General features: G+C 33.7%; 1 protein-coding gene across 1 annotated transcript in view; it reads left to right on the top strand.

Moving 5' to 3' along the window:
• Positions 1 to 22,450, top strand: part of TTN (titin) — a 295,008-nt gene that overhangs the window by 133,203 nt on the left and 139,355 nt on the right. The window contains 36 exon segments of the mRNA XM_039855355.1: positions 178 to 261; positions 1,816 to 1,890; positions 2,897 to 2,947; positions 3,790 to 4,194; positions 4,642 to 4,704; positions 5,171 to 5,248; positions 5,409 to 5,486; positions 6,083 to 6,172; positions 6,400 to 6,480; positions 7,896 to 7,979; positions 8,377 to 8,460; positions 10,941 to 11,024; positions 11,261 to 11,341; positions 11,485 to 11,565; positions 11,742 to 11,825; positions 12,084 to 12,185; positions 12,603 to 12,737; positions 14,538 to 14,618; positions 14,812 to 14,889; positions 15,122 to 15,205; positions 15,372 to 15,449; positions 15,735 to 15,818; positions 16,038 to 16,121; positions 16,838 to 16,918; positions 17,212 to 17,427; positions 17,777 to 17,854; positions 18,063 to 18,137; positions 18,338 to 18,430; positions 19,197 to 19,274; positions 19,468 to 19,662; positions 19,880 to 19,963; positions 20,144 to 20,221; positions 20,744 to 20,827; positions 21,089 to 21,172; positions 21,388 to 21,471; positions 21,679 to 21,936. Coding sequence (XP_039711289.1) covers positions 178 to 261; positions 1,816 to 1,890; positions 2,897 to 2,947; positions 3,790 to 4,194; positions 4,642 to 4,704; positions 5,171 to 5,248; positions 5,409 to 5,486; positions 6,083 to 6,172; positions 6,400 to 6,480; positions 7,896 to 7,979; positions 8,377 to 8,460; positions 10,941 to 11,024; positions 11,261 to 11,341; positions 11,485 to 11,565; positions 11,742 to 11,825; positions 12,084 to 12,185; positions 12,603 to 12,737; positions 14,538 to 14,618; positions 14,812 to 14,889; positions 15,122 to 15,205; positions 15,372 to 15,449; positions 15,735 to 15,818; positions 16,038 to 16,121; positions 16,838 to 16,918; positions 17,212 to 17,427; positions 17,777 to 17,854; positions 18,063 to 18,137; positions 18,338 to 18,430; positions 19,197 to 19,274; positions 19,468 to 19,662; positions 19,880 to 19,963; positions 20,144 to 20,221; positions 20,744 to 20,827; positions 21,089 to 21,172; positions 21,388 to 21,471; positions 21,679 to 21,936 — 3,717 coding nt within the window.

Here is a 22,450-nt window from a genome sequence, read left to right as displayed (position 1 = left end):
AGAAATCAAAAGAAAAGATTAGTGACTATTATAAATATATGCTATTTTTATTTTCTCAGATGATTAGTATTATAACAACTTTGAGGTGCTAGAAGAAATTCATGAGACTTTTTGTTATGCTTCACACAAAACGGGTAACCAAACTGACATAACCGATATGGAATTTATTTTTTTCAGAAATCCCTTCTGTGGTTATTCCTCCTATACCTCTGTTGCTACCATCACCTGAAGAAAAGAAACCACCAGCAAAACATATTGAAGGTATTATATATTATCTACCTAAATGTCAAAACAGAATTTAACTACTGCACATCTGGAAATGTTGTTTCATGCAGCATGTTTGCCCTCTAGTGGTCAGCAGGTTGAATTGCCTTTTAAAATGTAAATTATTTGCTTTAAGTAGTAACCAAATGCTTAAGACATGTGCCTACAAGTCTGAAAATCATCAGACAAACCAGACACTATGCTTAACATTGAAATATTTTATTTTAATAGAATCACTTAAACATTAATGGAAAACTTGTTTCATGCTTTATATTTTTTCTACTACACAAACCAATAAAACAATTTCTAGTGAAATCCATGGAAATAAATCATATTAGTTTATAGTCAAGTTAAAATTATAGTTTGTGGTTTTTTTCTCAATTACAATATTAATTACTCTTTAAAATTTACTATCTTGTTATAAAAATATGATTTAGAATATATTTGAAACATTTGATTTTTTTCTTTAAGCTAAGGAATAACCTCACCAATAAGGAGCTCTTGAGTGTGTCAGAGAACTGTCCCCCTCCGATATTTCAATACACAAATTGTAATAGTTGTGCCCCAAAACGACTGAACAAAATCAGTCAACAGATGCTTGAGAATATCTAGAGCTCTGGGAAGATCAAAATTGCTGTCAAAATTCTCCCATCATCATCAGGGAGAAAAAATCTGCATGTCAAAATCATATTTTTCCATAGCTAAGCCACCATTACTATAGCAGTTTCCAGGGTTTGACATGCTAATCTCATAATATTCACTACAATTAGTGTCAAAAGTTTGAGCTATTCTTCAGCTAGCCTCAGGAGAAATTCAGTTTAAAAAAAAACTTTTAGTTTTTTGAATAATACAATCTCAATAACAAAGAAAATCATTTTTATAATTTATATGAACATGCTTTAATATAGTCCATCTACTTCTGATAGAGAGAAACAAAAATCAAAATTCATAAATTAGATTTCCATTTATGTTTATTGTCACAAATAATAATTTATCTTAATGAATGATTTATTCTTTTAGTGTTACTGTCAACATGGCTATGTTTGAGTACCCACTGGGAAATTTGAGACATTAAATCATATTTTAAAAATTGAAAACAGTGTTATTTATTCATGAATACTAGGATCCCTAATCAAGTTATGATCAGGGTCATTATCAAGCTATAACATTCACCATAACAAAAGAAAACTTCCACAGTATGTCATAGATAGGACTTTAATTTTACTAAGTCACATATTTTTCTTCGGACAAATTTAAAATGTTTTTACCTAAGTGAAACAAAGATGAAAATGTATATATTTTCTATTCATGATATTGCTTAGGTTCATTCTTGATGTTTTGAAAACTTTAAGCAGGCATAAAGTCAGTGAAGATCACCCTACATAATCTATCTCCTTCTAAAAAAAAATTTTTGCATTCTAGTCTGAAATAGGTATCTTTCAATAATGTGCAAAGTCTCTTGTTGCCATCAAAACATATTTAAAAATATCTCAATAAACCTAGTTTCCTGAAAACATTTTGGTTATTCACATCTGACATCATATATTTTAGTGACCAAAAAAGCTGTGAAGAAAGATACCAAAAAAGTTGTCACAAAGCCCAGAGAAGAGGCACCACCACCTAAAGGTATTATAATTAACTAATCGAAACTGTCTTACTGCTTTTCTCTTGATTATACATTTTAAATCCCAAATAGTGGAAGGTGGAGGAAGGTAAGAGTTTGAATTCACAAAACGATACTTATTCCTTCACTTACTCACCTTCTTCTTTGACTCAGTCCTCACTTTGTCTTTCTCAACTTTCTTGTTTCTCCCCTGTCCTCCTGCCTTCCCATGGCACCCAATGGCAACACCAGAGGATTTTTGTTATTTTTGGACTGCGATTTAGAGAAGGCACTGCCCTCTAGTTCAATAGATGGTCTTGATCAAGCCACACCAGTAAAAGGTTAAGGGCTGATGCTAATTTCAGGTGGCTGCTCCAACCAAACTCAGCATCCTTCCTGGTTTTTCTGAGTAAATGTCAATGCGTGTCAATTAAAGAGAATCAGTATTAATTCCTCAAATTATTATTATAACTTGGAATGCTTTTAGAAAGAAGATAGGGGAACTAAATTTAAGCAAATAGGCCTTTTTTTCTTTTTTTTTTTTTTTTACCCAGTTAGGTAAATTTATTTACTTGTTTGACTAAGACCAGAGTACAGCAACCTCCTAAAACAAGGAGAATCCAGTCACTGAGGCCCATTCACTGACACTCTCTTCTGAGTGGACATTTGTGAAATATCATGGAATAAAAGGAAGCTCAAAAAGCATGGGTATTTCCTGAACTTTACAGTTAATCATTGAAAAAATGAACATGCATTATTTTTTAGCATTAGACATATTGAATATTCTCTTTATGTTTCATGTTAATTTAAGTCATTTTAAATCAACCTAAAAGAGAATAAAACTTCAGTTTTCCTGCATTTTTATTAATATAGCATTGCATAGCATTTCTGATTACCTGAATTTAGAAATTATGAAAGCATTTGGTATATTAGTAGTAGTCACAAATGACTAATGACTAATAAGCGTGCAGAGGATGTAAGCATTAAAAATGTATAATCAAAATAAACATGTATTTTATGTTTTTAAAGTTCCAGAGGTTAAGAAGCCCCCGCCTCCTACTGCTTTAATTCCAGCAAAAGGTAAATAAAAACAAATTATTAAATATTTTTATTCTGTTTACTTCTGAGATTTGCATCTCTGCTATGTATTCTTATTTTTACCTATGAGGCTTCCAGCTTATTGTAAAGTTATAGAGTCTGCTATATTAAAACTAGCATTAGAAACGATGGCTACTTCATATTGCTGCAATCTCAGGAAAGGAAACCCAGGCAGATATTTATGCCACTTAAGTGCAATGGGCACAGAGGAAGGACTAGAAAGAGGAGGGTCATCTCTTATTGTTTCAATTGTAGCTAACACAAATGTTAAGGATCATATAAATAATACTAGCCTTAAAGATTTTTAAAAAGTTGTTATACAAAAGGAACTAATTGATTTGGTTATGTAATTTTAAATATTATTTTTATTAAACTGGCTAAAGAGTCACATTTGATAGTCAAAAATGCAGCTTTAAAATGAGAAATGTGAATGAGAAATGTTTTTGAAAAATAGTTAGAAATCTAAATAGAGGTTAACTATAGTAACATTAAATACAAATTCCATAAAACGATTAAATATTAAAATATTCCATAGGAAGAAACTAAGGGTTTTATAAACTGGAACTCCCATAAAACAATGGAAGATGTGTCCATTTGATAATATTTACTGAATGACATTTTGTTTACACTGAAAAATCTTGAAATTAAGGGTATAGTATATCTCAATACTCCTGATAGTATTCCATAGTCAACAAAAATTTAAATGAAACCAACACAAAGAAACCATAAGTTATCAGTATAATACTTGACTTTCAATTAGTGAAGGACTCGTATGGATATAATTAATATGCTAATAATATCATTCATTTATTTATTTATTTTAGCTCCTGAAATTATCGATGTGTCCTCCAAGGCTGAAGAAGTGAAAATAACGACGATAACCAGAAAGAAAGAGGTCCAGAAAGAAAAAGAAGCTGTGTATGAGAAAAAGCAAGCGGTCTACGAGGAGAAGAAAGTTTACATAGAATCTCTGGAAGAACCTTATGACGAACTGGAGGTAGAACCATATACAGAGCCATTCGAAGAACCTTATTACGAAGAACCAGATGAAGACTATGAAGAGACCAGGGTAGAAGCTAAGAGGGAAGTTCACGAGGAATGGGAAGAAGACTTTGAAGAAGGGCAGGAATACTATGAAAGGGAAGAAGGTTATGACGAAGGGGAAGAAGAGTGGGAGGAGACTTACGGAGAAAGAGAAGTAATTCAAGTTCAAAAAGAGGTTTATGAAGGTAAGTATTAATTGGGTGACTTTTTTCTTTTCCTCATTTTTGCTCAGTTCATTATATTTTCAGTGTTTTTAACATGATCTGCAATGGATATAGAGAAAATGATCATTTCCATTTTTTAAGATTAGAAATCCTTAGAAACAATCTTTAAAAGAATCGTTTTCTTCAGTTACTTTGACATTGTAACTGGAATCATTTAGTCCTATTTCTAAGACTAAATTCCAAGTGCTGTTTTCTAAAACAGATGTTCAGGTTTCACTTCCACTGCCTTGTGGATTCTCTGCTTGATCCTGCTTCTAAATACAGCATGAGGAATCATGTTAGTAATAAAGATCACAAATACAGTACTTTACACAATTATATGCTATTCTTATTTTGTTTGTGATTTATACAACCTACTAGAACTTACCTGTTTAAGTACCCCTTCTTATTCCTGTGTTTTTGTTAAAGAATCACATGAGAGAAAAATTCCAGCAAAAGTACCTGAAAAGAAAAAAGCACCACCTCCTAAAGGTATGTAATTGGAATTATTTAAATAGATCAGAGCATCAACATCATTATCATGACTTGTTTGGCAAAGATGTATAAATCACCAGTTCAATCCAATAGGCACAACTTCTTCTCTAAGCTTTACTGTATCACTGAATTTTTTCTAAGACTATCCTTCTAATTTACTTAATGCAAACATTTAAAAAATGATAAAAAGATTGTTACGGTAAATATAAAATAAAATATAACAAAAATACTCAAAATATAGAAATTGTACTCAAAGTTCAGAGCACCAAACTTGTTGCTTTCTAAAAAAATTACACACATGTATATACTTACATATATATATACATACATATATATATATATATACATATATATGTACAGAGAGAGAGAGAGAGGGAAAGAGAGTGAGAGAGAGAGAGAAAGAGAGAGAGACTATTTTAATAGAAATTCTAAAAGTACTGAGATTTCTTTAAAATACTTGCAGTTATAAAGAAACCAGTAGTTGAAAAAATTGAAAAGACTTCTCGAAGAATGGAAGAAGAAACAGTTCAAGTCACTAAAGGTATTATTTAAAACATTTCTAGTACCATGTACAGAAATAACCTGTTTACTGATATATATTCACATTAGTTATTGATATAGTCATCTAAACTAAAGTATTTGAAAATGTGTGCAACGCAATATTCTTCACAATACAAATATATTTGTACATATTTTTTAAGTACCTGAAGTTTCCAAGAAGATTGTTCCACAAAAACCTTCTCGGATTCCAGTGCAGGAAGAAGTTGTTGAAGTGAAAGGTATACATCTTTGTCTTTCAGCTACAAGTTTTAATCATTTATAATGCATATGGATATGTGTACATATATTACTAAACAATTCACAAATCCGAAACCAAAGACATTCTTATATAATATACTTTTTATGTCGAGTTGCACATATGTATAATTTAAGTAGATAATAACATTTTATAGCTTTGTTTCTAATTTTGCTTTAAAATTATAGGGTTTTTTTTTTACTTAAGGAAGGTTTTATGTTTAATGACTAGTCTTCTAACTTTACTATGCAATGCATTCTGTTGCATAGAATATTCCTCATCCTTTCATTTATATGACTAGACCCTAACAAATTTGGAGAAGTACCGCATTACGTGTGAAGAAGTTGTGTCTATTTGATTCCCCTTTAATAATGTTTGATAAAGGCTGTCTTAGTTATTTGTCCCTATAAATCAAAACATGACTTGTTTTATTGTCAGTACTGAATTTTTTCTCAAGCTATCATATTAACCCACTCATTCTGTGTCTAAAGGCTTAACTATAATGTGTATGATCTATGTGTTTAATCTGATGTCTTGTCCTAGAAAAGGCAACACTAATGTGAATTACTCTTTTTAAAGTACCAGCCGTGCATACAAAGAAGATGGTTATTTCAGAAGAAAAGATGTTCTTTGCTTCTCATACAGAGGAGGAGGAGGTGTCAGTCACAGGTATAAGGCAAATTTGAATTTGGGGGCTCAAGTAGAAAGGCGTTCAGTGGATTTTTATCCTTCTTATCTAATTTGTGATTACCTAGGCATCTCTGTCTTTTAATTCTTTGTCATCTTTTCATTTCACATTGTCTCTGCTTCAATTTATATTTCAATATTGCTTGCAAATTACAATTACCACCCACAATATGGCATAACAGTAATTAAATGTACATTTTTTTTTCAAGTCCCAGAGGTACAAAAGAAAACTGTTATGGAAGAGAAAATCCATGTTGCTGTTTCCAAAAAGATTGAACCTCCACCTAAAGGTATTAGTGATTCATTCTAAGTTTAAAATCTTTTAGAAGTTATGTAGTAAACTTCTGAATGTTAATATTAAATAATAGGCTTAGTCATACAACCAGTAGACCTATAGCCACTTGTACAAAGGACATTATACGGAGGAGGGAAGACCGTGAGGAGGGTACAGGAGAGAGGAATGAACATTACAAGAGATTCTGTTTGCTGCTTCAGGGAGCTTACAATCGAGTGACCAGCTATTTGAAAATAGACATACAGTGGGCCCGAGCCAGCTCACACTGACTCAGCAGAACCGATGGTTAAATTTTAAGGATTTTGCTACCCAGTGTTTAACACCTCCATGACTAAAAGTTAAATTACATAAACTTACAATTAAATAAACTATGCTAATAAATCCTTAAAACTCATTACTTCTTATTTGACTGCCCTTTACTCTTATCTAAACTACTGAGGTTGTTTATGTAGATTGTATATCTATATGATATAACTACTAGATGATGTAATCTATAGATACATATAGATTGTATCTATGTGATATAACTACTAAATGAACAGTGCTACTGTTCATTTCTTCCTACTTTGTGACAGTGACATCATGTGACAGTGGTTAGTAGCCAAGGTGGGAATATTGATACCACCACGGAAATAGGAACTCAGAATTTGGCAGTGACTACAAATTAGGGCTCCCCACCTCCTGCCCTGCATAGTCCCAGCTGGTGTGTCAAACATTTAGAATACTAAAAATATGTAAGATAATCCAATGAGATTGTTCTAATGCAACTGCTTTATAAAAATAATAAGTGCCTATGGGGAAAGAGGTGTGGGGTAGGGAAGGAGTGTAACAGGCAGGAGAGAACCATACACCAAAGCACGAGGTGAGCGTGGGTCTGACATGTTCTAGAAACAGAGAAGACATGTGTGGCTGAAATACTGGAGGAAGGGAAAGGCTGAGAGAGCGTGCGTCTGGGAGGGTGGACAGGGCCCCTTAGGTAGTCTGTAATGTTTAGGACTTTAGGCTAAAAACATTCAGGGGAGCCCTTCGTGTAATACAAAAGTTCTAGTAATATCATGTGAGGTATACTTTGTTAAAATAAATAAAAACTAACTATTGGAACAATTTTAAAAAATTTAAATTAAGTTTCTAAAGCTGGAGCCTGAGGAACAGGCATTGACACTCGGGAGGAAAAGACACTCCCACCTGTTCCTAGGAAGTGGAGGCTGAGAGTTAAAGATGAATGACTGTCACCATGTTCCCTAGTTAGCCATTTGTCCCTTTCCCTTTATCCTTGTTTCTCACACATAATTTTCCTGCATTCATTTGGTATAAGATGGCAATGTCTACTCTTTATTTTAATTGTAAGTCTTGCAACAACATATGTCTTGTTGTCACAATTTCTCAAAAATGGTGCATTTATTTTTGAAGTCTCCGAGCCACCTAAGAAAACAGTCCCAGAAGAAATGGTTCCTGTCCCCATTCCTAAAAAGGTGGAGCCCCCACCGGCCAAAGGTAGAATAATATTTTTTAAAAAAAATTTTAAGTCTATTATTCTTACAGCTTTCTCTGTAAGATGTGTGTGTTCACAAAATATCATCTGTAAATCCTTTGTAATATATTTAATTCCATGTATGTTGATCTCATTAATTTGTGGTAATGTGTTATACAAGTATCAGTAACATTTTTAGACTCCAGACCATGCTAATTGGGTCTTTGTCAGCTTCATGTAATATATGTAATGTCTCATTGGTATTGATGCATTTGGCGTACATTTTCATCACAAGTAGAGCATATTAAATTACTTCCTAAATTCTTACACTCTTATTGAGGTTTTATGCTTTCATGTAATCTTAACTGTCTCAGAAGAAAACTAGAATTTTCAACATTGTTTCAACAATGATATCTTTAGTTCCTGAAGTTCCCAAGAAACTTGTGCCAGAGGAGAAAAAGCCTGTTCCTGTACCCAAGAAGGAACCTGCTGCTCCCCCAAAAGGTACACCAGACTTATCACAGGTGACCCTTTGCCTCAAGTGCAAAAGGCCAGTCCTTTGCTTTATGTGGTCTTCGTACATACTATGCTGTCTTTCTGTTTTATGTGTTTACACACCCTTTGTGTTTTTCATTTGTTTGTCAGCCTCAAGGGCTATACTCTTGACATAGATTATTTATGATACCAAACATTCCAAAGATAGCACCAAATATGTTATTAAAAGAAGTAACTATGTCACATTATCTTAAAATTTAATATCTTCCCTCTTTTAAAGAAAGAAGAAATATTTGTTAAACTTACTTCCTACAGGCATGTTTCTAGAAAAAATTCTTTTACCCTTCATATTTGTGACTTTTTCTTAATAAAAACATATTAAATGTTTTGGAAACATTTTAATTTTTTTAAATGTAAACTTTATTTCTTTTTACTTTTTTAGGTTCTTTTTTTTTTTTACTTCTTTTAATTTTATTTTTTAATTGAAGAAATGATTTAAATTTTTTCCCCTGTCTACCTCCCCCCTTATTATTAATTTTTGTCTTTTACTTTCACCATGTTTCTTGAGACATTAATTCAACATCAATATTTGCCATAAATGTTACAATTATTTAATTAGCAAGTAAGGGGACCTTTCTTATAGGTATGTTTGGATACAAATGTGCTAATCTCTTGCTTTGGTTTTCTGGATTTGGTGGGGGGGGGTGGTTTTGCTTGTTTGTTTTTGGTGATAAAAGATACTACTTTATGGAGGCAATGAAGCTACGAAGTATACACAGCTGGTCGGTTATAGAGAGATTCAGCAAGAATTCAACATTATACAATTTAGAAGCCAGGCTTCCTGAAATTACATGTTTTTTTAAATTAAATGTATTGGGGTCACGTTGGTTAATAAAATTATATAGGTTTCAAGAATATGAATCACTAATACATCATATGTATATTGCATTGTGTATTCACTACACAAAGTCAAATCTCCTTCTGTCACCATATATTTGACCCCCTTTACCTTTACCTACCTTGCCCCCCACTCACCCTTTCCCTTCTGGTAACCACTAAACTGTTGTCTGTGTCTATGAGTTTTTGTTTATTTGTTTTGTTTGTTGCTTTCAGTCATATATCTCGCATATGAGTAAAATCATATGGTTCTCAACTTTTCTATCTGACTTATTTCACTTAACATGACTATCTCAAAATCTATCCAAGTCACAAATGGCAGTATTTGATCTTTTCTTATGGTGGAGTAAACCATACATTTTAAATAGTTTTCCCTTTTGCTTGACTTCCCAGTGTTTTCCATTTTCTTCCTACATCAAATCTCCTTCTCTCTCAAATGTTTTGCTCTTTCAGAATTCTGGGTCTTTTTTTAAATCAAATGGTTTTTAAAGAATGATTTCTTATTGTCTAATCATAAAATATAATGATTATGTGAAAATAAAATATGAAACTTATAATGGAAAGGTCACATTACTAAAAGCAATATCAATACCAAAGCCACTTGATCACTCCTGAAGGAGATACAGAGACATGTCTGTGTCTAAATAAATAAGTAAGCGCAGTGACATATATATATGTAAACATATCATGTATGTAATATAATATGTACATACATAAATATATATGTATAATTACACTCATGTATTACAAGTGCAAGTATAGAGATGCAGGGGTTCACAAAAATTGCCAATATCTTATTTAAAATGCAAACGGTTATTGCCAATAACGCATGCTGTTAAAATACATATGCCAATTAAAAATTCAACATTATCAACACTTAGAATAGATAAATTAAACCTATCATAAGCCTTTGTTTGGGTCAGAGACCTTGTTGAAAGCTATGGAACCTCTTAGAGAAAAGAACATATGCACATACCCACAAAATTTTGCACTCAGAACCTCCTAAAGCCATTGACACATGGGATATCAGATTGAGAGGCCTACTCTAGAATAATAGTTTCTTGAGCTTTGAGTACACTACAGGGACACTAAAAAAAAAAAGAAAATCAGAGGAAAAAAATGGGGAAAAATAATAGCATATAGATACAACTATTCCAAATACTTTTTAGTCATAGTCTGAGATAGTTTCAGTAAAATAAACCCATTGTCATGTGGATTCCATTCCTCAATACAAAACACAAAGAGATTTTTCTATGTACTATATATCCATACTCAATATTATTTGTATAATTGCTGACTAATTTTTTCCATCAAAAGCATACCAATATCTAAAGAAAGAATGAATTCTGTGCACATCCTTCTGTGTGTTTAACTTATTTTTAATTTGCTTAAATGCCTCTCTAATATCACTTGGGACATTTATCACATGATGACCTTTACATTCACTATAATTTAATTTTATGCCTTATTTTGCCAAAGCATAGAAAATCTTTCACAACATTAATGAACTACATAAAGATTTATGCATGTGCCTGTGTTCATTCATAAAAATGATATATCTGAACTAACGTTCTGTCTTAAAAACTTTTAAGTCCCAGAGGTGCCTAAGAAACCTGTCCCTGAAGAAAAGATTCCTGTTCCTATTGCAAAGAAAAAGGAAGTTCCACCAGCCGAAGGTACAGTGACTTACTTAGTAAAGAAGTAAGAAAAAAAAAAGCGCTATTTATTTGTCTTGAGTGCAAAACATTTCTGTGTTTAATTATCTGTTCATTTAGTTCAAAATTAATGTTTTACGGTATGAGTAAAAATTCAACAAAAGTTTCTGTCCACTTGCCTACTTTCTTAAAAAATAACTGTACATTAGCTACTTTGGAAATATAAAGTTAATTCTAAAAAGTAATGTCTTTTCAAGTTCCTGAGGTGCAGAAAAGGGTTTTCACTGAAGAAAAAATAACCATTGTTACTCAAAGAGAAGAATCTCCACCACCAGCAGGTACTTAATCCTCTCTCCATGAAATAACTTGTCTTTCCTTCAAGCTTCTTTAATTGCACGTCTTCTTTAATGGGCCTGCCAGTCTATGTTGCTCATTTATTTTGCCTTTCTGAGAATTTTAAAACCAAATACTATCCTTTAAGTGCCAGAAATACCAAAGAAGAAAGTTCCCGAAGAAAAACGGCCTATTCCTCGGAAAAAAGAGGAAATTCCACCACCAAAAGGTATTATGTCTCCCTGTCTTTCCAAGAACCATCTTTATAATATTATGTGCTAAGGCAAACAATGATTTTGTTAGCTTTGTAATATGAGTACATTGTGGCTATATATCTGTGTTTTGTGCTGGACTTCAGTGAGATAACATTGAAGTTCTAAAAGTACATACATAATGTTTTAAAAGTGCCAGCTCTGCCTAAGAAACCTGTCCCAGAGGAGAAAGTTCCCGTACCAGTTCCTGTCACTAAGAAAGCTCCTCCTCCCCGAGGTAGGATTAGCCTCTGACAAAAATCTGTTAGCCTGTGAATTCTTGCTTTTTCCCATTTATTGTCTGTTTGTACTGACGCTTTGTCTCTCCTCTGATAGAATTTTTGTATGTATATACTCGTGATGTGTCACGTAACTTGTTTTCCCATTTCACTAGTGAAAGTGTTGTATTGTAAAAAATTTTCCCCAAACTCTTGGAAGGAGAGAGGATGGATAAACTTCTTGATTTTTAAATTTCAACTTTAATGCTTTTTTAAAGCTGAAGTTTCTAAGAAAACTGTTGTAGAAGAGAAGAGATTTGTTGCCGAAGAAAAACTATCTGTTGCAGTTCCTCAAAGAGCAGAGGTCACGCGACATGAAGGTACATGCTCGGAAGTGAGGGGAGAAATGAGTTTGCTTATGTTTTTTCGAAGTCTTCTCTTCGTCTTTGGTGTAGTTGTTCACCATAGAAGTTGTCCTTTTTAGTGTCTACTTGTGGCAGCCTTCCAAGACTGTGTCTTTTGTGTCTACATTGGTCCTGAATTGTTCTAAGAAAGTGAACGGGGTGCTGAAAATGCCATAATTGTGAAAGTAGCCACACTTGGACATAATCTGAATATTCTTCTGTCTTGGGCTATACAGTCCCCTCACCTTAAGTCACCTCTGTCCTTGTACTGACAAAGTACGGCGAGGCCACATCCTAAGCAGGTGGAAGAACCCTTATCTATCTGTAGGGAACACATGGCTACTATCAGCATTTCAGGAGGCTGAATGTAAATTAGATCTTGTTTTTTTAAAGTATCCACAGAGGAGGCATGGAGTTACGAAGAAGAAGTAGAAAAAGAAGAAGAAGAAGAGAGAGTATCCATTTCAGTTTATAGAGAAGAAGAAAGAGAAGAGGAGGAGGAAGAAGCAGAGATTACAGAATATGAAGGTAAACGATTCAAATAAGCTAGAGATGATCTGGAATCTTGATGAATTTTTTCACAGATTGTTTATCAATTAATGAAAAGTGACACAAATCTGAATATCTACTGGCCTCATTAGATGTATCTTTTGATCAAAACATGAGATTTAGGAGCATTACTTAAGCATCCAATGTACTTCTTGTCCATTCCCTCTTACTTGACTATATGAGAAGTGGGGGAAGGCTTTATATTTATAGGTAACTAATGGGGCAGGTATCTCCATATACATTTATCCCTTCACTAAACAGGTCTGGGTTTCAGTATGATGGGCTGGCGTGATCTTCACCTTGATCATCTAATGTTTGAAACAGGAGTAACACAAAAGCAATGTTGATAGCACAGCTCGCTAATGTGTCCTGACTCACAGTTTTCAAATGAACAAGGGATTATATTACCTAATTACATTCCAGAAGTCAAGGCCATGTTGAGAGTGGAGCACTAAACACTTAAGATGTTAAATAACTACATAACATCTTTGATTAGATTAACTCATTATTCAAATGTTCCCATACCTGTAATATGTATGGGAACATACATATTTCTTAAGGCTTGAACAACAGGCTTTATTTTAGTGTTGGGATACCGTCTCAATAAATTAAGACACCACTGGGTTTACTGTTAAAGTCCAAGAATCTGGCTAAAGCTGTATATCTGAAAGAACTTTCCTAAGAAAGCTCTAACGTAGTAGCTCTGCTTTAAAAAGAAATCAGTAAGTTCCTTAACAAATTAACCTTCTTCCCAATGAAAAGATGAATATAACTGTATATTTAGATGTCCTTTCATGTATCTCTGGCTTCTCCATTTGGAAGGAAAGTCCATGTGAAACCCAGTTGTGTGGTCTTAATGGAATGGCTTGCAAGAGCAAGATAGGACAAAACTCCTGAGAGGAAGCTTACCAGTTGTTACGCCTCCTGGGACAGGCCAAGGTGTTGGACATAAGTCAGGAATCAGAAGGATTCAAACAGGGCCCTGTCCCTTCTAAAAATGTTTAGAAAACCAAATGCAACATTTACACAAGAAAAGTTCTCATGGTGTGAATCTGATTTCAGATTTTGACAGTATGCATTATACATTTCTTTCAATAAAATAGACTCTAGTTAAAAGGAGAAATGTTCTATGATATTATGATGTTTTCATTAAACTCAAAAGATTTAAGTAAAAGATGAGTAACCTGTTAAGTTTACTTCTAGGGTAAAGATTTGTGTTTGTAACTAGGTTTTTCTATTGTGTAATTAACTTTATCCACATAGGCTCAAATATCTTGTGAAGATGCCTGCTTCTTCTACCATACTTGCCCTTACAAAACTGGGAGGGGGGTATTAAAAACTTGTTTCCAAGTCCTCAATAGGTTTTTCATAAGTAATATAGGTCTTTTCTTTCTCAAGTATATGTTTCTGCCCTGAAGCTTTCTAATCTAGAGTGTTCTGTTATTTTTGAAGCTTATCTTCGAATTCTTGTGCTGTCATTAATTTAGCCACTAGAATTGTTTTTATGTCTTGTACTTGTCCTGTTCTTCTTGTGACTACAAGCATTATTATCTTCATGACACAATGAAAATTAAGTTAATGAAACTTATTTCCCATACTCTTTATTAAGACATATGCTTTGATTTAAATGTTCTTCTTTGGATATTCTAAGTGGAAACGATTGGGGATTTGGCAACTGTTAAACTTTTGCTACTTCAATCATTCCTTGAGTAATAGATTACAGCTAAAGTTAAACCTGAAAAATACTACAATTTATCTTTAAAATCAATGTCTTTAAAGTGATGGAAGAGCCTGAGGAATGTTTTGTGGAAGAAAAGCTGTACTTTGTCTCTAAGAGAGTAGAAGTTGAACCAGCCAAAGGTACACAGACTCTTAAATTAATTCTAGCCCTATGTGTGTTTGGCTTGTACCATTCTTTATGTTCTCTTGTAGTTAATTTATTGTCTGTATTCCGAATGTCGATAAATATCATGTCTAAATAAAAAGATTCCTTACCTTTTTATTAAAAAGAGATCTGGATATTTCTACAAATGTATTTTATAATCTTTTCAAGTGCCCGAGAAACATGAGAAGAAAATTGTACCAAAACCAAAAACTCCTGCTAAAATAGAGGAGCGTCCGCCAACTAAAGGTACAGTTCTCTCTCAAAGTGATACCATTTGGCTTAATAGCTATAATAACACCTTTAGGTTGAGTAACTGCCTGAGTTTTTGTTAGCACATGTGTATAAACATTTTTGCTGAATACAGTCATTAATGTTTGTGTAAATGTGTGATCTTTTCAAAAAGTGAGTTCTTTGCCCCAAAATGGTGTCTCTTCTTCTGTAACGCAAACTGATATTCTTAAACCTGATCTTTCTAAAGTTTCTGAAGCACCTAAGAAAACTGTGCTGGAAAAGAAAATTCTTGTTGCAGTTCCTAAAAAAGAAAAGGTGCCACCAGCTGAAGGTATATGGGGGTTCCCTTTGTTCTCGAATAATGCCTGTCTTTTTAAACCTTAAATTGATACATTCTTCAAGTTTTTATAACACTAACAAGAAAATAAGTGTGCCGATGTTTAATGTTTTTCATACTGTATGTTTGACCATGTTGCCTGATGTCTTTTAAATGCCAGAAGAGCCAAAGAAACCAGTTCCAGAAAAAAGGGCTCTCCCAAAAGTGACTAAGATAGAAGAACTTCCCCCTGCTAAAGGTAAATGAAGTTCCAGCACAAAAGCTAGAAACGTGTCTTGTCTTGTGTCGTCTCGCTGCTGTCTCTGGGTCACACCTTTTATATGGAGGTTATTGGTGTACGTTGGTGGCAGTGGTGTATTATTGCCTTGTCTGTGGGTGGAGTATTTCTTACTTGATGTGAAGCTTATTTGTGTGTACCTTGTAAATTGTTTTATTCTAAAATCACAATACTTTCTGGCTAATACATTTTTTTTAATTCCATCTTAAGTAATATAACTCCCTAATCCTAAAATTATCTTTCAAGTGACTGAGAGGCACATGCAAATTACCCAGGAAGAAAAAGTTCATGTTGCTGTAACTAAAAAAGAGGAGCCTCCACGAGCAAGAGGTACATGGGACCTTTCTATGCACAGAATGTCGTACTTCCCCGTTCTTTTTACCAAATACACCAGTGATGGGTATTGATCATTGTCATTATTAGAGGTGTTGTTTTATGTTCGAAATGATGAAAACGTCAATTCTTTTACATCTGAGTAACTATTATATGACTAGCTTTTGTGTTTTGAATGAGGGAAACAATCCCTTAAAGTGAAATCTGTCTTTAAAGTGCCTGCGGAAACCAAGAGAGCCATTCCGGAAGAAAAAGTTCTAAAACTCAAACCTAAAAAAGAGGAGGTGCCACCAGCACAAGGTACACCAACTTTTTCAGAAATCGAAATAAGCATATAGGTATTGAAACTAATCTAGTGGAAATGAGATTCTTAGAGATAATAATTTGAATAGGTATTATAAAGTAAGTAATGTGCATATGCTATTTCATATCACTTCAAAACTAAACATTTCTGATACCAGAAAGTACTCTCTTCTTTCTTTTCTGAAAAATGTGAAGCTCTTCTTAAACATGTACTCTCCCTTAAAATGTACTTGTTTTCTATTGTGTCTTTATTTGTCTGTATATTAAACTCATCCGCCAAAATGCTTGTTTTGTGTGGCAATCTTTGACAAAATTAAAAATTTTAAATCCTGAATTTTCTAAATTGCATCAGTAGAGTTTATGAAAATACTTTAGAATTCAGGTAAAGAAACTGTTCATGTAACATGAGTTTCTGTCTCATGCTTGCTTCATAGTCATTGTTTATGCTGTCTAGTTGTCTTTTTTAAATCTCTTATAAACACTACTGATCTTCCTTAAGTTATTCAATGTCTTTGAAGCATTCAGTAACTTAGAAAAGAGCAATTACATGTTTATTAAACCATGTTTATTTCCATCTATTGGTTTTTCTTGCCATTTGAACAAGCACAGACAGTTATGGTCATCTTTGTCCTTGGATTATTTGTACAGTGTCTCTTAACACATATATATATTCAGAATCTTGTCATTCACTTTTTAAATTACTCTCTTTAAAGTGACTGAATTCAGGAAAAGAGCTGTTAAAGAAGAAAAGATATCCATTGAAGTTCCAAAAAGAGAACCTCGTCCCACAAAAGGTATATTGCGCTTTGACTGAATAATAAAATGAAGCATGAAATGCACAGCTCTGCCTGCTAATTTGACATCCATCCCTTATTGGCTTATTGTTGACTAAAGGCAGGGACTCTAACAGTTGAAATCATAAATAGCAAATGTACACTCTGTAATACCTTGACTTGCAAAGGAAAGTCAGGGTCTCCCATAACCAATGCATGAGACCATCACAAAGGAATGAAATCAAAGCACATTGTCACTCTCATCCCTAAATGGGCTTCAAGTAAAATGCAGCCTGTTGTCAATATTATTCTAGAACTAACTGTAACAGAAGAAAAAGAGTGGTCTTACACCCGAGAAGAAGAAACCGTTTCAGTGCAACGGGGAGAGGAATATGACGAATATGAAGAATATGATTATAAAGAATACGAGGAATATGAACCAACAGAAGAATATGACCAATATGAAGACTATGAAGAACGCGAATTTGAACATTATGAAGAGTATAAAGAACAAGAAGAATACATCACAGGTATGAGCAAAACTGCACACCTGGAACCACAATAAATACACGTGAATTCCACTAGAACAGAACAAAATTTTGTCTACCTGAAGTGAAATGAGCATTTTAATATATAAGAGGGAGTTACAATTACCTAATTGAAATAAATAGCAAGACGGAACAGGCACTGTAAGCTTGTTTACATTTTTTAGACCTTATTCTTCTTAGACCTCTGATTCTCTCTCACCTCTAGAGGGTATGGCTACACTATGGATAAAAGATAATACTATTTTAATTCTTTAAGTCCATTTAAAAAAATATCAGTTTTTAATTTATGTTCTAAAGTCTAACATTAAATACCCTATATGTACTTTTAAAGAACCGGAGAAACCTGTCCCAGTAAAGCCTGTCCAAGAAGAACCAGTTCCCACAAAACCAAAGGCACCAACAGCTAAAGGTAGAGTGAGAAAAACTTTATCAGTACTAAGAGACCTGTGTTTCTTACATGTCTGTCACACTGTAAATCCATGTCGAAGTGGCAGTGTACAAACTGTGTGTGTGTTTAGGGATGTTATGTCGTACATTGTATTCCTTAAATTTCATTCTTACTACTCTTGAGATATCTGGCTCAGGTTTTTAAATCTGTTAATATTGATATTTTAAAGTTCCGAAGAAAGCGGTTCCTGAAGAAAAAGTACCAGTGCCCATCACTAAGAAACTCAGACCTCCGCCACCCAAAGGTATTTGCAGAGTAACAAACACCAAACACATCTTGGTTACTGCTGCCCTGTAAGCATGTCTTACTAGCTCGTCTGCTGTTCTTTGTCTTTGCTAAATATATTTTTCTAGTCCTGATTGTTACATTCCAATTTTTTGTGTATTATTATTTATATGGCATTTGGTTGGTTTTAATACTCTTTAATAATTAATATCTTTAAAGTGCCTGAAGAATCAAAGAAAGTTGTTGAGGAAAAAATACGTATTTCAATTACCAAACGCGAGAAAGAGCAGGTGACCGAACCAGCTGCTAAAGGTATATAATTTCTTTCCTCGATTGGATCTTTTATAATGTCTCTTATAAAATTAAAGTAGCTGTGTTTTGCTTTATTTCATTGTCACGTGTATTTTAAATTAATCATGAGGAGAATATTAGATGAAAAATCTTTGAATTCAGGATAAAAGCGTTACCTTTAAAGGAAAAGTTATTTCAAAATTCATCCACGGCCTCTCATACGGTGGCTGTGTCCTGCCATATGGCTACAATATATATAAAATAAAACGTTCGAATTTAAAGTCAGTGACCATTTGGTACATTCTTGATTTATCTAAATCAATATAATGATATGACAATATTCACCACAGTTCATTAACTGTATATTCATTCCAAAATCATTTTGAAGATTAAAAAAAGAGCTAACTCAGTGGTGTCTAGTCATTTTCCCCTGCTTTTTACTAAGTATAAAGTAATTTTTCTATACTTTCAGAAAATATACTCACCTAGAAGTAAATTTAGCTTTTCAATAAAGGATATTTCCTACAAGCAGAGTTACTTGAACACAAAACATGATTTCGCATTTGGGCTCTGCTACCTCAAACTTACTTGAGTACTTCTGAATTTCCAATGAGGTTTAGAATTGTTTCCACAGAACATATAAAGTTTCTTATAGATGAACCATCACACACCTATCACATGAGAGGCACTTGCAAACTTATTCTATCTGCTTAAAGTACAACAAAGCAAACACTGGCTGGGTGGCCTGCTTCTTACAATAAAATTTTCTTACACTTAATATTTCAAGTGCCAATGAAGTCCAAGAGGGTTGTCATAGAAGAAAAAGCACTCATTCCTAAAAAAGAAGTAGCAGCACCTATTAAAGGTACTTAATACCACTCTTTTTAATGTGTTGTTTGTCTTTGGTATGAAGTTCAGGCTCAGTTCTATATGTAAGTTTCTTCTGTGTGAAAGTTAAAAACTGTCCTTTCTTCTGTTACAAATGTCTATGTTCATAACATGTCTTGATTTTGTTGACTAAGTACAAAATGTCCAACCTAAAGATAATATCTTTAAAGTGCCAGAAGTACCTAAAAGACCAGAACCAGAAGAGATTGCCTTTGAAGAGGAAGTCATAACCCAGGTAGAAGAATATCTTGAAGAAGAGTACCTTCAAGAAAAAGAAGAGTACCTTTATGAAGAAGAAGAGTACCTTCATGAAGAAGAGGAACTTGTAACTGAAGAAGAAGTGGTACCAGTGATACCAGTTAAAGGTAGCTTACATCTCCTACAAAGGGATTTGCAGCAGCATCTTTGAAGTCTGGGTAACTAATTTGGTCAGATTCTGGGGTTTATTAGCACCGATGACCGAACTTGGCTTATTTTTTTGAAACAGACACTTTTAAATGCTGAAGTATGATTTTTACAGTTGTTTTTCACATTTCATATCTTTTTGCAACATTTCCAAACTTCTTAATACTATCTTTAAAGTGCCAGAAGTACCCAAGAAACCTATTCCAGTTGAGAAGAAACCTGTTCCTGTCCCCAAAAAGAAGGAAACTCCACCAGCAAAAGGTACAACATCATTCATATCCTGGGCATCTAAAAGCCTTAATTTGCATATAAATAGTTACCTCTCTTTGGAGTTCAAGACCTTGTGTGTGTTGCTCTCTGTTGTTGGAAATGTGAACCGTGCTTCGTGTGCATGTATTGTTGCTAGTAGTTAGAACTTAACAATAAACAATGTCTTTAAAGTGCCTGAGGTTCCTAAGAAGCCAGAGGAGAAAGTTCCTGTGCCCATTCCTGAAAAAGAGAAGGCTCCACCAGCTAGAGGTACATTTCTTTGTAGTCCATCAGTGGGGTAATGTACTCATTTACTCATGCAGTATAACTTGGTGAGCCACACCAGTTCTTTCCCATTGCCAATATTAACAACGTTAATGACAAGGCAAGGACCACCCAACTGGCTATAGGAGCGATTTACCATGTATTCACCTTTGAATTTTGCCACCGAATCATGCTGATGTTTAACGCTTGGCTCTTCCTCTTTAGTGGAAAGGTCTAGTGTAAAATAGATTCTTATTATAATACATACCAAAATGGACAAAATCACCATTTACCAAACATTGCGTGTTGTCTTTATCACCAGTCTGTGTTTTTTCACTGATTTTGTTTTTTGTTTTTGTTTTTTATATTTGTGCATTCCTGGCCTTTGTTTTGTGGGTGTTGTTATTACTTTCGATCTTAAAGTGAAATTGTTGGAATATCTATAATGCTTCGGTTAAGTCCTGAAATCGCTAGATTCTTATCTGTTGGTGGAAAGTGTGACATTAACCGTATTTGATATCTTTAAAGTTCCTGAAGTACCCAAGAAACCTGTACAGGAGGAGAAAGTACCAGTACCAGTTCCTAAAAAGATAGAAGCTCCACCTGCCAAAGGTATATGAACTTGTGATGTCACAAAATTATTTTATTTCGCATTTGCATGTGAGTAAAAATTTAATTGGTTCAATTCCATGCTCTTCGAGGAAGCAACACTACTATTCCTTTATAGAAAAGAAAAGATTTTATTTTAAAGATAAAAGGCTTCTTGAAGTACTTTGGTTATACTTTTATTACTTTATCTTAATCTTTTTGAGACTATGCTGGGACTCAAAATTTTATGTTGTATAAAATTTCCTCCGAATTATTTCTTTAAAGTGCCTGAAATGCCCAAGAAGCCTGTGCCTGAGAAGAAGGTACCGGTTCCTGTTCCTAAGAAAGTAGAGGCTCCACCTGCAAAAGGTACATCACTTCATTATTTAAAGTACATGGGAGAAAACTTTGTTTGTGTATAGTCACATACAAATTCCCCCATAACTTTACATGTTTCTAAAAAAAAAAATCTGTCTTATTAGAAATATAAAAGTCCAGTGTTTTGTGATTCTTTTTTCATATCTATTGCATGTAATATAACATGTAAAATAACATATTTTTAATGACAAATAATATCTTTAAAGTGCCAGAGGTTCCCAAGAAGCTCATCCCAGAAGAAAAGAAGCCAACACCTATTTCGAAAAAAGTGGAAGTTCCACCACCCAAAGGTACATTAATCTCTAACAGAATCAGGGCAAAAGGAAAACTAACTGATATTATACAGCCTCCCTAATTATAATTAATGCTTAATGACATTTACTGTGATGACAATGGATGCTCTATGATCACAGAATATTTGCTTTTCATGTTGTCTCATTGTTATGAATATTGTACATAAAAGTGATGCTTGCATGGTTAAATAAATATCTTTAAAGTGCCAAAGAAACCGGAGCCAGTTCTAGTCCCTGTAACTCTACCTCGGGAAGAGGAAATTCCATTTGAAGAAGAAATTACTCCTGAAGAGGAAATTTTACCTGAGGAAGAGGAAGTTCCTCCTGAGGAAGAAGAATTTGTACCTGAGGAAGAAGAAGTTCCTCCTGAGGAGGAAGAATTTGTGCCTGAGGAGGAACTTGTACCTGAAGAAGAAGAAGTTCTTCCAGAAATTAAACCAAAAGTGCCAACACCTGCACTAGGTATAGCAGCTCTTCCTGGAGTCATCAAGATCTCTTTTGTGTTGAATTCCATCTTTTCGTTCTCCCGTTTTGTCTGTAATGCTTTACTCTCTCTGTTATCTACCATCTAAATCTTAGAAAACATTCTAGATATGTGTGCTCTTATTAGCGTGCGTCTGTCTTGTGTGTCTGTCTACTTATTGTAGATTATCTGAATGTTTTTTCAAATTTCATGATATGAAATTCTATTAATTGTTTGTGGTCTTTTTCTATTTGTCTTTTTGTTATATATACAATACTGTACATGTGACTTCTAATGTCTTAAAATGAATGTCTTTAAGTGCCTGAAGTACCAAAGAAACCTATACCAGAGAAGAAAGTCCTAGTTCCCGCTCCTAAAAAAGTGGAACCTCCACCACCCAAAGGTACATCTTTCCAAAGTGAATACAAAGTCCTTATTCAGAACTTCACCAAAAAATTATGGTGGAACTGGGTTTTAGGAAAAATTACATTTATAAGATAGTCATATCTTTAC

Source organism: Pteropus medius, unplaced genomic scaffold, assembly GCF_902729225.1.
Source record: "Pteropus medius unplaced genomic scaffold, Ma_sr-lr_union100, whole genome shotgun sequence".
Lineage (NCBI taxonomy): Eukaryota > Metazoa > Chordata > Mammalia > Chiroptera > Pteropodidae > Pteropus > Pteropus medius.
The sequence above is the reverse complement of the archived record's forward strand: the minus strand, read 5'-3'. Positions and strand labels throughout refer to the sequence as shown.